This window comes from Aythya marila, assembly GCF_965140915.1.
Source record: "Aythya marila genome assembly, chromosome: 1".
NCBI lineage: Eukaryota > Metazoa > Chordata > Aves > Anseriformes > Anatidae > Aythya > Aythya marila.
The window spans coordinates 200,339,845-200,358,198 of record NC_139042.1 but is presented as its reverse complement, the minus strand read 5'-3'; the positions used below and the strand labels follow the sequence as shown (position 1 = coordinate 200,358,198).

Sequence of the window (18,354 nt, the reverse complement as noted above, 5' to 3'; positions counted from 1 at the left end):
TATTAAAGCTACCTTGACAAGGTCAACAACAATTTTTACGGAGGTCAGCATTTTTTATTTTGAAATATTTGATCATAATTCTATCAAACATTAAAGACAGATTTTGGTTGGGGCACATAATGAAATTGGACAGCTCACACAATCCATTTCTCTTTCTGACTGTAAACCTCTGAAGCGCTCTAGTTCATCCAGTTTCAAATCAAGTGTAGAAATGTCCATCTCCCTCACCCAGCCTACAGAAATTGGTGCTTGGAAATGTTCTCGGTCTCTTATTGCTGATGTGGAAAAGAAAAAAAAATAATTTGCCAAGACACATAAGCTTAGCAGCATTCTTACGTTCTATTTGCTTTTTAAAAATCTCTCCTGAATAAGGATGTTTATTTCCATCATGACTCAAAGTCACTTCTTCATTGCTGAAAGTATTTGATAAGGTAAGTGAATGCTTATTTTTTGTAGCACGTTTTCTAAACACATTAAAATCATTTATTAAAAAAGCAGGAAAACCTAAAAGACCATCTTATGAATCATGACAAGCTAGTTCAGATTTTCGCATACCCAATGGCAATTAAAATAAATAAAATAAATGATAACACTAGGTCTGAAGCATAGAATTAGATCTTCCCATTTTATCCTACACACCATTTGTAAGGGCAGAGAGACTAATTAAAGAGAGCTATGTCCTGATGTGCTGGGAGTGGGGAAGGGGGATGCCTTCAGAAGGATAATGGATGCATGTTTTTTGTGCATCTGTCTTTATCTGTTCTGGTACCTAGGGATGTAGTCATGAGAGCTGACTCCATTGTTAGATTCTGCAAATATACAGCAATATGAGATACCCCCTCTCTAACGAGCTTAGAGTTGAACTGTATGGGTCTTCCTGGATCTTCTCATCAATTTAATCACCTGTGGTATATACAGTTGCCATATTAAAAATATACCATGGCTTAAAACCTAAAGCTTCTGGCTTAAAACCTAAACACAAAACACGCCATGAAAATACTGCACATCGGGCGGACAGCTCTTCCCCTGGGAAAGGCAGGAGAGAGAAGCTGAACCTCACTTGCCAGATGTTGGCTGCAATGCTTAATGCCTGGTGGCAAAACTCAGACACTCCAGGGAGATGACTGGTCAGAGACAGCAAGAAATGGGATCGCTACATAAAGGACTCAAACCTCGGAGCTGAATAAAGGAATGATGCTTTGCATAGGTCCAGCTCCCACGGCACAATAACTCAGTGCTTCTCTGCTTGCATCCCCACAGATAGTCTGGACTCTAATTTCCCTTGCATGAGCGTGGCCCCTGGGTTCACCAGTGTGATGGCTAAGAGACTGTGACTCCTGTGGGTTATGAGGAGGGGTCTAACACACCTGTCCTGCAAGACAAAACCATAGTGATAAAACCATGCTTATTTCGAGGGGAACTGGGGAAGCCAACAACTTGTCACCAAAAAAAGGGACAGAAACCCTGGGCACAGACAAGTCCTGCCTCCACTTCTGGGTGGTCTGAATTTTCTGTGGGCTTATAAAACTAAAGCAGCCCCCTGATACTTGAAGAAAGACGCAGTTAATGCTCTTTTTCGCTGCTTTAAATGTGGAATGGTACACATGTGTGTGCTGGGATCGTTGTTAGTCTACCGTGGGGCCTTGCTGAACTTAACAGATTTCACTTCTGAGGAATTTGGTAGAGAAGAGCCATTATTTACACACGTGCAGACCTGACACGAGAACAGATTGAGGCTGCTGCAATTGAGAAAACATGGGATTTTTCTCCTTTATTTGACACAGATATCAGCACCTCCACTGCGAGAAGCCGCGGGCCTAGGCCTTGCCCACCTCAAGGCTTCTCTTGGAAATCTTCCTGCATCCCTTCTGTGCCTCAAGCAAGAGAGTACTCCCTTGAACAAAAACTGCAAATCAGCCCGCTGACCTCCTTCAGTCCATACTTATCAGTCATTTCTCCTGTGATACCTGAAGAACTAGCACGGGGAACACTGAACACAGCACAGCCGAAGCACGGGGACCATCCCGGTGCACAGTGCACATCTCAAACCACCGCCCCTCCAAGCAGCTCTGCTCCTTACACTCTCGAAGACACGATCTGGTGGTGGACAAGAAGGGGATGAGCTTCTTTTCTGACATTGGGCTTCATTTCCCGACCGCAGACTCACCATCGTCACACAGTGACCCCCATAAATAAAGGAGAAGACAAGAGAGAGTACTGATAATTGGCTGCAGCTCGAAAGGGAAGCAAGCAAACTAATACTTGCTCACCATAGGAATTAATGGGGGATGAGAAAGGATTATTTCCCCTGATATTTGTGCAAAGAAGTGCCGGTGATAAACCAGGCCCATTAAAAAGGAGGAGGGTAAAATGAATGACGCTTCTAGACCAGACAAAATAGTCAGCTTCTTTTATTAAAAAAATAAAATAAAATAAAAAAATCTATTTTCCACGCAGAAAAAAATAAAGAAGAAATAAGATGGAGTGATTAGGAGACAACTCAGGCAGGGTAAAAACTGTTAGTGATGAACTGCGACTGAGGAAATAATTGGAAAATGTAAAAGCATACAAATGTGGATGATGACCCGTGGACTGGGGCGATAGCGGAATTAGCCAATAAATGTAATGAACCGTGGAAGGAGAAGCTTGGAGACTTTATGGAGAACTGTGGAAGGGTTTTCTAAGTGGGAGGGGTAGGAAGCAAACAAAGGCAATTTGATTTCTGAAAAGAAGTCATCCCGTCGCTGGTAATGGGAAGAGGGACAGGGAGGACAAGTGTATAATATTGGAAGAGGGAAAGGATCTAGGGGGTGATGCTGATACCAGCTCCACCATTACCCATGCTTGAGGGAAGGAGCGTGTCCAAGCCTGGAGGAAGGGGAATGGCCAGAATTGGTTATACCCACTTGGTTATACACACTCCAGGAGCCTCTGTTTCAGGTAGAGGCAATCCTTGGCTGCCTCATTTTCTGCTGTCTTTGCAGAGCAAAGGTTGAGGAGAGGGTCTGTAACTGGCCCTGGTGGTCCTCACCCACTGATTTGAGTCTGGGATTGACTTACAGCGGTGGTCTGTTTTCTGAGGTGAAATGTCATATGCCTGCCCAGAGGCTTGGTGTCCCCACAGGGACATTTGGGGCATTTTCTGTTCATGAACAATGCAGAGCAGGCTGGAGGCATGGCAGAGAGATCTGCTCGCCATGGGCTGAGTCAGCTGGAGTTGTGGGATGTGGGACACACTGCCAAAATGAACAGTCAGCTTTATCCCAAGGACAGCATGGCTCTCAGTCCCTTAAAATATCAAAAAGCTTCCTCAGCACTGCAGGGATCGTGAAGATGGCTTCATGTGGCACTGACCCAAACCCTACACTGCAGCCAGCACTCTCCTTGTGCGAGGACTGTGCCTGCAGCCCCAGCACGTCCCTCCACGAGCAGATCCAGGGAACGATGTCCTTCACCACGGCTGTGTTGAGGCCACGCTTCCCTTGTGGGCAAGACTGGGGCTGTCTACCCTTGGGGGATGCTGGAGCCCTTCTTCTGCAAACCACCCCAACACCTGGTCCTACCACGAGGAGTAAATAAGTGGCTTCATCATTGCTAATGCCGAAGGGCTGCAGTTTTGGAAAGAGCTGTACATCATACGCAAGGTTGTGCAGAATAATCGTATTTGATGTGATCTGTGCAAACCTGAGGAAGGTGAATTGGGGCAGAGGGAGGGTTTTGTCTTTCTTTGTGATAAAACAGGCTGGAGATCTGACTCACAGTGGGGAATTTGACTACTGAAGGGTTCCTGTGCTGCAGCGACACACTCCTTCCTGCTTCATTGTCTGTTCTGCAATGATGATGTGATCAATGAGGTGATTTTTATCCCTTGCATTGAAAGCAAGGCATGGACCGAGAGGATGCCTGTGCCTTCAATAAACACTCAGAGCTTCATTTTTTAATTGGTGGGAACCGCGTTTCCATTGATTTTCTTTTCCAAATAACTTAAGCAGTTGGAGATTAAGTGCAAGCCTTAGAAAATGGGTGCTGTGCGTTCAGCTGAAGAGGAACATCACGGGCCATTAAATCTCATGGTAGCGTGCCCTGGTTTTTCACCTCAGGCCTAGACTCTTGTTGAACTGACTTCAGTAGGAAAATATTTGCACATCTCCCCCCAAAACAAGATCCCTCTGTGTAAACAGAACTTCCAGACCTGCTGCTTGGTCATTTTAATGTCTCAGTGGCTGGACTCGGACTAGATTATTAAGGACTACAGGAAAGAAACAATATTTTTAGAAAGACATTTTCCATTCCTCTTGCCACAGGGATCTGGAAAACATTTGCCTGCCCGCCTGCTCTGTCAGGAGGCTCTAAAGATGCAGCTGCAGTTTGTCCTGGGAAGGAGATGCCAGTAGCTCTTCAAAGAGAAAAGAAACTAGCTGGCAAAGATATTTTGCCCTGTAGTGCCCAAATCCACAAAGGGACCCTTACAAGAAGTGAAACATTAAAGAAAAGTGAGGAGAAACCACAGGCCACGGTACTAGTCAGGCAGAAGTTTCAAATGCAGACCTGGTCTTAGATGGAAAGTGGTTAAATGAGAGTGAAGAGATATATTATATCCGAGCAGTGTAAGCCACTGCTGTTCAGTAGAGACTCATCCATCAATACCAGAAGAGAAGCTGGCCTATGGCTCTTGGCTGGTTTGCCAGAATTTTATTAAATGCACAAGAATGCCAAGTCTGTAATGTCTAAAAGTGAATTTATTTAACAATGAACTCTTTGAAAAGGGAGTCCCAGATGTGTAATTAATAATGAATCAGTGATTTGAAATCTGATCCAAAGCCTACTGAACCTGATAGACAGACTCTCTGACTTCAAGGAGTTTGGGATAAGGCTCTCATTAAGCAAAAGGAAAAAAAAAAAAAAAAAAAAGAAAAATAAAAAGCTGAGCCAGCTAGTTAGTTAAAAGAATATCATAGCCTGGATTCTGCACTTAACAGAGACATACAATAATCTGCACCGCACATAAATCCCCTCTCTGCTGACAGGGGACTCACACATTTCAGTGTCTGAAGCCGAACTTGAAATCTAGGAGAGAAAACAAAACAAAACAAAACAAAAAAAATGCTGCAAGAGAGCCCCCAGAGGAAAACCTCCAGCGGTTTGAAACACAGCTCATTTCCTCTTGGCACGAAGCGGGAGATGGCTGTCATACACGTGTCGTTTGGAGGCAGCGGATGCTGCTCCTCCCCACACCAAGTCCTGCTCCTCGGCTGCCATCGGCTCGGGGGAGAAAATCACCCCCAAAATCCTGCCAAGCTCAGCATAGCGTGGTGCCTGGGTGGGGACATGAGGCTTGTCTCCCGTCAGTGCCCCTTGATTCAATTTGTCAGGGATGCGGGCGGCTCAGCTGAGCCCAATCCCGGCATCGCCAAATTTTTCAGCAACGTTTTGGGATAGGGGTTGCGGCCGCCCAGGGTCCCTTATTTTTCATCTGCCCTTCAATCCGAGCAGAATTGGAGGGTGGAGGAAATGCTGGCTGGTGAACAGCTTCACTGTCCCACATCTTTCTCGGGAGACACACCTATTAAATCATTCCCTTGAGTCAAATATTTTTAAGCACAGTAACACAGCTCATTTTTTAGAATAATCAAATAATAATTAAAAATGATCAGCCCCCCTTTCTCCTGAAGAGCCAGTGCATCTGACGTTGAATTTGCTATTTTAATAGCAAAATGTAACCCAATCTAAATGTAAATTCCCGGAGAATCTGCTATCTAATTCTCATTATTTCCACTTGCTTAATGCAATTAGAAACATCTGCCACTGATCAACTGTCCACACAGTGAAAATAAATAATAATTCATGCTATCTGCCTCCATAGTGTTTTTCAGGGAAAGGATTGCAAAGTGCTTTAAAACCGTTCTCTAAAGCCCAAGAGCTAGAGCTGTGCAAAATGCTTGTGACAAGCTCTGAATCATACCCAAAGTGCCTGACCGGGAGTCTCCGTATCTCGGAGACGTTTGCTGAATGATTCAAGAAAATCCTGAAAATATATTGAGGGGCCACCTCGGTCTCTGGGAACGTTTGGCTCACATCTGCCATATCCAGGTCCTGGTTTGGTTTTGCCCATGAGAAGAGCAGAGGGGAGCAGTGGAATGGGGAGCCCTGTCCCTATGAGATGGACCAAGTGAGGAAGGCAGAGTGTGCTGCCTCATCTTTAAAGCTCGTTAGTACATATGACCTCTCTGTATAAACACTCTGGGCACTCAAAAGGCAAGAAAAATCAAAGGAGTAATGAAGAGAATCCTGGAATGGGCCCCAAATAATTGGCTTGTCCATGCCCTGCCTGCTACTAAGATGGGTTGGGGAAGAAGTGAAGGGAAAGCTTAATGGGAAAGGTACTCTGATTAGACATTTACTCCTGAAATGCCATCAAAAGAGGGAACCAAACTAATCCAAAAATGGTTCTTCCTGTCAACCAAGAGAAGCCCATCGCCACAGTCAAATCCCTCTGTGCTTTTGCCTTAGAGCTGCTCAGCAGCTGGTGCCCATCCCGTGCAATATCCCGGCCGCTACAGGAGGCTGATGCATGGTGCAGCCTCCTTCCGTGGGCATCCCAGGGGCTGGGGCATCATGCACATGTTCCTGCCCTGCTGTGCACGTTGGGATGACTCCATTCATTAAACTCTCTTCCTGGCTTCAAAATAAGGGGTGGGAATGAAGTGTAAAAGGCTTGCTTGGTTTCTTTTACTTTATTCTTAAGAAGAACAAATGTAAGGTTTTTTCTTTTTATTTTTTTTTTTCAGGGAGACAAATATAACTTACAGACCCTATAGCTTGCAACTTGGCAAGCCGATGTCCCTAACACCGAGCCAGCACAGCTGAGGGGAGAGTCCTCTCCAAAAACAGGGATGCATCACTAAACCAAAACATGTGCTGTTAATTTTCCCAAAGGAAAACACCTTCCAGAACTGTTGGATTTGATGGTTCAACCTCCCAGCATCTGGTTCAACCTGCTACCAAGGCAGCGTCAGCGCAATCGGGACGGAGACTGAAGCCGCCACCCCGGCAGGTTTAGATTTGTGCTTTTTCCTGCCCTAATATGGGCACTTTTATGGCAAAGGTAATAACAGAAGAGGTACCGTTCAAACATGATGGTGATGAACCGGCCACGAGCGCAGACAGATGGCAAGGGAAAAGGCACCCTATCATCTGAAAGGATTGCTTCTCCGGGAGGGGAATGCAGGAGGAGAATGAGCACATGCCTTGCTTCTCACGATGAGGTCATGCATTTGTATTTTTTTTTTTTTTTTTAAACACGGCCAGTTATAAGCCAAGAGCCATCTCCTCTGTCGTGGAAATTAGAAAAGCTGATGTTTTCTCTGCTGACAGCCCGGGCCGTGGCTGACACACACGCGGATGCCACAGGCACCGTTTTGTGCTGCGCCTGCCTCGCTCCTTCTCCCGTGCTGCTGCAGCCAACAAGCTGGCACATCCCTGGGGGAAAGAGGGGGAATTCGGGCAAATAACCCGGCAGAGAGACAAATGCGTTCTGACATCACATCTCCCAAAGTCCTCCTCGTAGTCGAGTGGCATGAGTAGGCGCTTCCCCCAGCTCGGGATGGAAAGGGCTGGTGGAGCATGGAAATGCAGCGAGGGCTGGGGGATGGAGGCTTGCTCCATCGCTTTGGGATGGCATTATGCATCATTTCCAAAGAAACTGGACCTTAAAAAAAAAAAAGACAGCTTTGACAAGCTCCTGGGTAAAGGCCCTTGCAGGGGGCTGGGAGGAGGCAGATATCTCACCCTCACACAATGCACGTGGAGGCAGGTAGCACTGCGATGCTGGACCCAGCTTCTTTCTGCCGTGCTCAGTGCCATTTCCAGATGCTTTCATGGACCCAAGCACCCACGTGCTGCCCTAAATTAGCCCAAATTCATTGCTTTGGGCAAACTGGTCCAACTTAGCACCATGCAGCCACAGCCAGCTGCCTGCTGCAGTCACCTGCACCAAGGCAAAGGGGAAGGAAACCTTTTCCCAGTGTGCTGGTAACAGCTCTGGGCCCTTTTTACTCATTTTTTTTTACTCATTCTGTGCAACACCCCTGAGCCCAACAGCCTCACTCATGGCCAAGGCTCTCTGTGCCAGGAGGAAGAGTCTTTTGGCTGGGAGCTGAGAGCTTTTGTCTCAGCTGCACTCACTGGGGGCTGAAAAGGAAAAGGAACAGGAAAAGAAAACAATTTTCTGCAAACTGAGTAATATCGCGTAGACAATCAAGTCTGGCATCCTTCATTCACTGTCAGCCTCGTATTTGTATGGTGCAGTCTGATGGCAGCAATGATGAAAAATGCTCCATCCCGAAATGCTGGCTCAGACTGGAAATGCACATTTTTTTTAACCTTGTATTGAAAGCAAATCTACTATGCTACCTTGCTTGTCTTTTTTTTTTTTCTCTCTCTCTCTTTTTTTTTTTTTTTTTTTTTTTTTTTTTTCCTGAATTACTCTCTTCTAAACTACTCAATTTCTCCTGAAATCATCCGCTACGTACATTATTATCTTTTGAGATTGCTCACTCAGGCCATATCATAGAAGAATAATTTTCTATTTCCATTCCCATTGCCTTCCAGGAGGCAGCTTTTGTCCTGTGCCACATTTAGCATTTCCCTACCTAAATTTACCACCTCCTTGAACAGCCAGAAGGACATGAAAGGGGGACTCCGAGCCCAGGAGGGACTGATGTGCCCACCCGCGAACACCTACAGTGTGCACACCCACCCAGGAGTGGATTGCAGAGGATCCTGTTGTGAGAAAAGGGTTGGGATTCATCTCAGAGGATCTATTTCAGGAGGAGCTCATCCATGCCCTGCTCTCTCCACCTCCTTCAAAAGTAGCTCAGGTTAAATAAAAGGCTGGGGACAAGGGACAGGACATGGCAGGCAGGGCACTGACACGAGGACTGCAACACCATAAAGAAGAGCAGAAGCATCTACATACATTTTGTCCCCACCATTTTGCTGCTAAATCCAATTTTTCCCCATCTTTGTGCTTGGTGGTGCCCCGCGGCTGCACCCAGGGGAAGGGGGTGACGTTGCGGTGCTGGGGGACGTTGGGTTGTCCGTGGCCGCAGCAACATTTTGGGGCAACAATGACGTATTTCACTGCCCCTGTTGGACACGAGCAGCTTCCAAACAATAGCTCCACTGAAGTCACGGAGCAGCTGAGCCGGGCAGAAACAATAGTGAATGTTTGAGCTTATCCCAAGCAATTGTGAGGGAGAGGTTTTCTCTGTAACGTGGCCGTCAGATGCTTCTTGTTCCATTTCTGTCCTGGGGTGTGTGGCGGGAGGTCACCAGGACGAGTTATATAGATGATGCTCTACGAAACTAACTCACCAGAAAGGGAAGAGCTTTCTCCCTTCATCGGGTACTTTCCTGGGACAGTCACCAGCCCTCCCAGTGAGAGTGAAAAGCTCCACGACTGCTCAAAATTAAGGCTATCTGACAGCTTTTAGCAGAGCAGCTGAAAAAAAAAATATAAATAAATAAATCGCAGAATATTTCCACCCATATTTGGCCAGCTGTAAAATATATCCAGCTCTCAGCCTATGTGGTATGAATAAACATATGTCTTTAGCTTATCTGTCTCCTGACAGCTCACGGATAGCTCCCCAGCCTGTATTAGTTTAAATGCAATTTATTCTGGAAGACTGATAATAGGGATATTGATTATGCAGGCCCCTGGAAATCACACCTTCATTTCGCTGCACGGAGGAGCATGATTGCCGTGCCCTGCTCGTTTTCCTGCGAGGCTGTAGGCACTTTTCTGAGACCCTGAGGCTCCTGACGTGGCACCTGATAGACGTGCAGGGCTCGTTTATGGCAGTCTTTCATCATGAAAGGACAAAACCCATTTAGAAACCAGCACGCAGCTTGGGAAGGAGGAGCATTACCATGCCAGGGAAGCGCCATCCCCTCCAGTTAACCTCGTGAAGGACCAGATTGCCTCTCTGCCCTTCTCTTTCCCCTGCCGCAAGGTCAGCCAGAGCCTGACTCATCCTCCAGTGTCACTTTGCTCCCGGCAGCTCTTGCCCCCGGCCTCCTCTTGTCCCATCTTCTGCTAATTCTCCTCCCATCCCATGCCTACCTGCAGGCAGATGAGGAGCACATTTGGAGGAGTGAAGCTATCCCTGCTGGGTTTCATTAATTTCCACTCTTGCCTTTCCTAGATGCAGCTTTCCTTTCTCTAAGCCAGAATGACCTTTGCTGCGTGTACAGATCCTCTTGGAGGCTCTCCGTGCTCTCTGTCCATCTGGGCTCACTGCTGATCCATGCCCTGACGCTTTGCATCTTTCTTCTTCTGCAGTCCCTCTCCCAGTCCTGCTCACGGTGAGCCTCACCACCTAGCACGACCACCCTTGGTAGGGTGGATAGCAGAAGCTCTTCCACCCCCAATTCCTAAGCCCTGCTCAGGATTTCCCTTTTTAGTGGTCATTTCACCTCCTGTCCCAAGCCCTTCAGTTTCGCCCTCATCATCAAGCCTTTCCCTGTGAGCCGATCTGCTTTGTCACCTTCACCCTGCCTCAGCTCCCTCCTGGCTTTAAGCCGAGTTGTTCCCTCCTGTCTGCACACCAAACTCATTTTTCTCCTGCCCCCGTGCTCTTCTGTTTCCATTTCCCAGCAAACCCTTCCCCTCCAGGCTTGACTTCTGTGGGCTGCTGTGTTCACTGGAGCCTACGCTGAGAAGTTGAACCCCCAAGCTACAAACCGAAATGGATTAAAATCCAAGGAAATTTTCTTATCTGCCTTCTACTCACTGGCATTGTGCAACTCTTGGTTTGGTTTCCCGTGCTGAGGGGGCCCCATATGTCTCCATCAGACATCAACGTCCCCTTGGTCCCCCCAGAGGAGCTGCTGTGCCCTCCGGACTGACACCAGATGCTCTGCAGACTTCAGATAGCAGTAGTGGATGCTTGCTGAGGGCATTTATTGGGGCTCACAGAGAAGCTCAACTCAGTCACAGGCTGAAAAACTGGACCTGGGAGCAGACCTAGCTCTTTTAGTCCATTTTTTTTTGTTTAAATATTTACCTGGTTTAAGGCAACATCTGCGTATTGTGCCAAAACTATGCCTGCAGGAGGTGCGCTGATTGTGAAAGCATCCCCAGCACCGTGTTGCCCTTAGATCAATGCTAAACATATCTTCCTAATGCTACTTTTTGGTAAAAGGCCAACTTTTCAGCTGAAAACCTCTTAACTCCTAGCTGCTCAGCAAGAACACAGGCCTGAATGACTGGTCTGGGCTCCCACCTCCCTACGAGCAGAGCAATCCCTCTCCATCCTTCTCCATCCCACGGTGACCCAACCCTGCCCCATTTGCAGTCACACTTGACTGTCAAACCCCTCCAAGGGAGACCTGAGAGCCACTAAAAGGCCAGGAGGAGCTTTTCCTGCAACACACAAATGGTTTCACATGGCTCATCTCTCAGGAGCGACAGGCTGTGGTTTGTTGGTTGCTTGGTTTGTTCTGGTGATGTGAGTCCCACCTCACACACCGCTTGGTAGGGTCCTTAGATGGTTCCCAGGTCAAACCCAAGCTTTGGATCTCAATAATTTTTAGTGTCAAAGTTGCTCAATAAAATGTACTTTTCAGTTTTCCAAAACTGTGCTTTTATTCTTGCTGTAGTAAATCACGATTTGTTTCTGAAGTCAGACTTATACCAGAGTCTGAGTGTTGCCATTTGGGAAAATAAAGCCTCCTTTCCAAAACACAGATTCGAACACCCCTTCAGCTCTGACAAATTTAAGATTATGGGATTTGGATCAATTTTTGATCTACTATTTGTACATTTTATCAGTGCAAAGGACTGGATTCTGGTATATTCACAGCAGAAAACTCCGGTTGAGCTGTCAGCTCTCCAATTATTTCCCTGCCCTACAGAAAACATACATTATTTTTAGGAAGAGGGGCTACAGAATAACACATAACCTCCAAAAACAGTGTGGGGACTGTCACGAAGCCACCGTTTGAGAGGAAAGGCCATTTTCCAGCTGCTGTGCTGCAGCATGGAGAGGCTGGGTGTGAAGAAGGGATGCCGGGAGCCTCCCTCCTCCAAGAGTGTCTGAGCCAGCCCTTCCCCACTCCCCATGCCCTATAGGCATGCCCTATAAGCAACCCCAGCAATTTATACCCCGTGCCATGGGTATATTACTCACCCTCACACCCACTCCCAGTGCTGGCTGCTGCCTCCTGCCGCAGAGATGGTTAAAAAAGCCTTTGGAGCAGAGCCTGCAGGCGCTGCAGGGAGCCGTGCTGGCTCTCTCGCCCGGCTACTGGCACCCAAACGTCTCCATTTACGGTCAGGGCTGCGCGGCTGCATTTCTGCATCTGGGAGCTTTGTAAAACAGGCCAGCTCCCACGGCCCTGTCCAGACCCGGTTTTGGCAGGGGAACAGTGCTGGAGCCCCTCTTCTGCAATCTCTGTGGCATCCCAGAGGAGGTTCAGCCTTTCCTGGGGACTGCTTTTCCTGCTGTGAGGCTGGGACGCATTGCTGTGCTCCCCACACAAATCATCTGCCAAAAATGGGGCAGATTTTCCCGGCAGTGCCATCCTCAGTGCCACCTGAAGAGGAACCTTTGCAGTTTTTCCAAGCCAGGTCACAATCCTACTTACTGACATGTAAAAGTGAGGCAGCAAGAAATGCTGGCAAGCCCCAGCTGATTGCAGTTTCCTGGCCATGAGTAACGCTGAAAACATTGAAAAACTCCAGCAGCATCTTGGGAGGAGATGAGAACATTTTATTCTTCCCTTTTACCATTATTATTATCGCTCTCCAAAGGTGCTGTGTGCTCCCCAGGACAACCCCGCGTGCCCCAGCCTGGCTCTGGTGAGGCTGAGCCCAGAGGAGTGAGGGTCACCAGCACTGAGCATCTCCCTCAGGACCTCCTTTCAGGTGATGCAGCTTTGCTGGGTGATACACATGCACATCTATCTTACCCCGAGCTTAAAAATTACTTAAGAAGTGACAACATGTGGATTACCCACCCAAAAGTCCATGGACAGGCGTGGTGTTAACCCCCACCTCCTTCCTGGCTCTTCCAAATGTGCTCCTCGGGGAAAACCCAGACCCCGGTATTTCCTACGATCAAATTTCAGCCCCCCTAGCCAGCTCTGCTCCAAGCCTCAGATGAGCTCCGTCCCCGCAATAACTCATCCAGAGGGAAGGAATTAGGGGGCTTAGCACTTTTGGATGATGGTCACTGGAGCTGGATAACAGGCACCGGCAGCCGGCACAGACGTGGCAAGGGCGTGGGACTCAGCCAGCCCAGAAAAAAAGCTGTGTTTACAAAAAAGCAAGATGAAAAGGAATGAATTGCCAATTACGCAAAACCCTTTAAATAGAGCAGTTCAAACCTTTCATGTGCAGCAGACAAATGATCTGCGGCCACGTGGAAACAGCATAATGGATAGGAAGGCTGAGAGCGGGGAATGCGAGCCAGTCCATTTTCTGGAAGCAAGAATTAGCTGGATTAGCTGGATAAAGCCAAACACTTTCTAAAAAAACCCCTCATATATTAAAAACTAAACACGCATCAAACAGAAAGAGAAACAGGAAAAAAAAGTGGCTGTAGGAAGATCCGAGGAGCCACTCTCTGCTCCCACTCACGATAAAAATGCTATAAAAAAAAATCGTATGTAAACTTGCCACACACAACACATCATCAACAGGCATTTATCAAATGAAACACCAAATGCAACTCCTCTCCTTAATCCCAAGTCAAACAGGCTTTGAGTCTCAGACCCTCAGGAAGAGATTTCCATATGATCCTCCTCTGCTGAGTTTATGATTAGACCTTCTGAATTTCAGCATTTATCTGACACAACGCATCAGGGAGGGCTTTCCTTTATCCACCACGCCTGTGGTTTTGCTTTTCCTTAGCTGCAGCCACTCAGCTTGGGGGGAAAAGACTTTAGTCCAGACTGCTTGATTGAGTAAAGCCAGGATGGCTTCTCTGGTGGGGGTATCTCCAAGCCCTCGCGCTATGTGCCAGCACCCAAGCGAGCCAGCATTCACAGAAGGGCTTATAAACGCTGCCTCTGAGCCAAAACCTGACTTTTGGGGCTCAGCAATGCAAAGAAAACATATGTGCACGAGGGGGTCCCACCGAAAACGTCTGTGTGGCCAGCCTGCGAGGTCTTTGTAGTTTGGGGAGAGGATTTGTGGTGTTGAAAACGCTTCTTTGTGGTCTGGAGGAGCTGTCGCACGGAGCCGGGGCTGACTCCTGCGAGCAACCGCAGGAGCACATTCACCACTTGCCATCCCCCCGTGGACTGAGGTATGGTCCTCATTACCCACCAAGTGATACGTTTCGAGCAATGTGTTTGTAACCCCCCACGTCTGATCGCAGCTAATTCGCAGGCGAGGAGGGAGTGCATTTGCTTAATACACTGCTCTTTGCAAACAGGCTGATCGCTCCCAGATGCATCTGGTTCTGCCCGGCAGCCCTCGAGGCAGCAGGAGAGGAAATCATTGCAGCTCCCCAGAGTCTCTGGCCAAAGCAGTTTCAAGATGCTCCAGAAGCCCTCCCGCGTCCCTTCGAGGGAGCTGTACCCATCTCCCTCATTCCATCAGACCCGGCTCCTTCTGCTCTTTTTTTCCACCCCAAAATAAGCTTCCATTCAGGCAGTAGGATCCGTAACTATCCTCTGACCCGAGCACTCGATGTCGCACACAGTTACTGCAAGGCTGCATAAAGCTGGATCCAGGTAAGAATAGCATTTTGATCTCACCCCAGCAGAGAGATCAGTTCTGCCGATTCCCAGTGGTCTCCCTTAAACTTACCATAGAAATGTGAAATTTGCTATGGAGAAGCTCCCAGGAAATGCTGAGCTTGGTGGGAAGGGACAAATTTTGCACAAGAATTTGAGAGTCCTGCTCACGTGCGATTCAAGCCAACACAGCTCGAGATGCTAAAGCCCAACACAGCAATGGGAGAATTTCTTCCACGGCATAAACCAGCAAATCAGCCCTCAGCTTCAACCCGTGGTGAGACATCCGTGGCTAAATACAACTTTGAAGTGACAGCCAGTAGCTGTGGGTTGGATGAGCATTATATTTACAACTTCTTATTCACTTCAGCCGCGAGATAAGGCAATAATCAAAATAAGGGTGCTCAGATCTTACAAAGGGAATTCCAGCTACAGTCTCAGCACCAGTTCCAAGTGATATGGGGAGAGATTTCCCTTGGCAAAGAGCACGGCACTCCCGGTGGTCGGGGACCTGCCAGGACAGAGCACTGCTCCCTCCGAGGAGCTTCAGCACGCTCCTGCCCTGAGCAGAGCAGCCCTACGACCACCCCAGAGCTGGTGGCTTTGCAGGCAAGCCAACGTGTTTTGCCCAAGTTTGCAAAATATGTTAGTATTGGAGATGTGAATCCAAACATCCTCTTCCTCTGCTGTCTGCTCCACCCTGCAGTGATTTAGTTACTAACTCTCTGAGCAGATGCTACTACCTAAGGCTGTCGAAGGGCATCGTTTAAGCAGAAAAAAACATCCTCAGTGGGTAATCCCATCCACACACACACAGGCACGGTACTGATCAGAGAGCTGGGTCAACCCCTGTGCAGCAGAGGTTGCTGCTTTTCCTGGGTATGAATTTTTCACAATCACACCTCCTGGCTCTGCCCATTCATACGGTATTTGAAAACAGCAAGATGATTTATTGTGTGAATAAAATTCAGCCACGGGTCACTTGCGGACTAGTTAGTGTGATTTACAGAGCAATTCGCTTCCTATATTGATCACTAGAAATTCCCACTGAAGGTGTGATCAAACACTTAAAAAATATATCACGTGAATATTGTTTCTGCTCCTTCATGGAATGGGCTCCAGAATGGACCCAGAGCTTCCAGATTCAGCCTCCTTCACTTTTGTCTTCACTGTGGTTATTCGTGTGCTTTATTGTAAGCCCAATGCTATTGAGAAAAGCCCCAGGAAAGCAATCGGCCAGTGCAATTCATACAGATTTACTGCAGCGTATTTTGAACTGTGATTATTGATATTACAAACAGCGCTTTAGCAGAACCATTCTCCAAACAGCCAATTCATCTCATGAAACTAAAAAAAAAAATAATTCAAAGGCATCTCTGTGAAATAGGAAGCCAAAAGTCTCCTCCTTGTGATGGATGTGCTTATGGCCATGCATATGGATGCAATGCAAAGATGGGCAGAAACCCCTGAACCTTCTGCTAAGCCTCAGAAAACTGTGTGCAGGGATGCTCACCATGCAGAGATACAGCATCGCTGGTATGGCATTTTGCTCAAACGAATTAGTCATCATTATTTAGCTATTCCCCTTTCAGCTCTGGCTCTCTGATCGCACAGACACCCGGTGCACATCAAGCGTCTCCGGATTTCACCTCCTTGGTGACTAAGGACTCAAAACTGCACTACCCGTTAAGATATTTTTAGTGGTATTATTAAACCACCTTTCAGAAAGCGGGGCTGAATGCAGTTCCGATGATTCACCGTGCCTTCAGCAATCCCCATTCAGGTTTCCCTGGGTGGGATGCTTCCCCCACCCTCAGCGTATCAGCTGCCCGTGATTCAGCCGCCATGGGAAGTTTCATTTCCTGCTTCTGGGGCTGCCCAGCAGCCTTTGTAAAAGGAAAGGCATTCTTCTAATTCCTGCTGTTAACCCCTTGGTGATCTCTGAGGCGGGAGCCAAAATTGCCAGAAAAGCTGAGGATACGGCTGCATCCATGAGCCCATAGTTACACATCCAGCACCAGGCTCTCGTTTTCCTAATTTTACCTTTTTAAAAATAAAGAATAAAAAAGGTGGATGGAACACAGGTGTATTTTAATGCATGTTTGTGTTTGACACACAATTTATAACCTCTGAAATGTCTCCAGTGACATCCGCCCTTGACACCAGCACCGCATCCTCTTCTGCCACGTGATGCACCCTGAGCATCATACATCAAGTTCAGATGACAAGAAATGGGGACAGAAACCCAGGCTGGGGTATTTTAAGCAGATGCTTAAGATGCTTTTAAGCAGTTTCTCAATAAAGGTTAATTTAAAAATATCGAAGTGATATAGTAACAATGTCAAAAAGACCCAGACTGGTTTTCCCTCCCACTGGTGGGGACAGGGACTGGTTTGGCACAAAGTAAGGCAAAGCCCATCATGAATCAGCTCCCACAGACACCTCTGTGCACATCTTCCCCCAGCGCGAGTGCACGCAATCACAGCATGAAGCTGCTGAGAAAACCGTCTGAAAACCCTTTCCTCTCCCTTTTTCTCTCCCCAGATTATTTGGAACAAACCCATGGATGGAGAAATGAGCCGCTCCTACCTGGACGAGGAGCTCCAGCTTTCTGTCATCGAGGAGGTGCACTTGGCATCTGCGGCCCTCCGTCATCTGCAAGAGAGAAGAGGCATGTGTTCAAGGCATGCAGCTTCACATTTCTGGCACGCAACTCCAGCAGCCGGCTCCCCGGATACAACCTAAAGGCTTTCATTCACCGCCTTGCTTTCGGCTTTATTTATTTATTTATTTATTTATTTATTAAATTCCCCTTCTTTGGCACCAGGGAAAGAAAAGGCTGGAAGGAAGAAAAGGTGAACACCAGGCCATGTCTCTGAGGGTGGTGTACAAACATTTCTTGAACTCCAGCATCTCGGGGCTGTGCCCACTGCCCTGGGGGGTCTGTCCCAGTGCCTGACCACCTCTGGGTGCAGAACCTGTCCCTAACCCCCAGCCTGACCCTCCCCTGTCCCAGCTCCATGCCGTTCCCTCGGGTCCTGTCGCTGTCCCCAGAGAGCAGAGCTCAGCGCCTGCCCCTCCACTCCCCTCGTGAGGGAGCTGCAGGCTGCCATGAGGCCTCCCCTCAGCCTGCTCTGCTCTGGGCTGAACACACCAAGGGACCTCAGCCACTCCTCACACATCCTCCCCTCTAGACCCTGCACCATCTTTGTAACCCTCCTTTGGACACTTCCTAATAGTTTTATGTCCTTAACTATTATATTGGTCCATAGGTGTATCCATACTAGTATAATTTACTTGAACTCTTAACAGGCACGATAATATCAGTAACACTTTTATGTCTAGAACACTATTTCTTCCAAGGTCCTGTAGATTGGGGTGTTAAGAAATAAATGAGCCCTGGCCTGAGGAAACTTCCCTCCAGTCAGCCAAGGCCATTCCTGACGCCCTGTCACACACACAGCATCATGAGGAACAACTTTGCTTTGCACAGCCCCGGATCCAGGCTCAGCCCCGTAAAGCCCTCCAGCCGCACACACAATCCCCTAATGGGATATGGGCAGCCTAAGCCTCTTTTGCTCCTGGAAATCTCTTCCCCAGCATGAC

The 18,354-nt window shown here is 47.8% G+C and overlaps 1 protein-coding gene across 1 annotated transcript in view; it reads right to left on the bottom strand.

Moving 5' to 3' along the window:
• FRMD4A (FERM domain containing 4A) overlaps nucleotides 1-18,354 on the bottom strand; it is a 356,582-nt gene that overhangs the window by 100,759 nt on the left and 237,469 nt on the right. Inside the window, exon 2 of the mRNA XM_082754671.1 lies at nucleotides 17,338-17,403. Coding sequence (XP_082610797.1) covers nucleotides 17,338-17,403 — 66 coding nt within the window. The remainder of the gene's footprint in view (nucleotides 1-17,337; nucleotides 17,404-18,354) is intronic.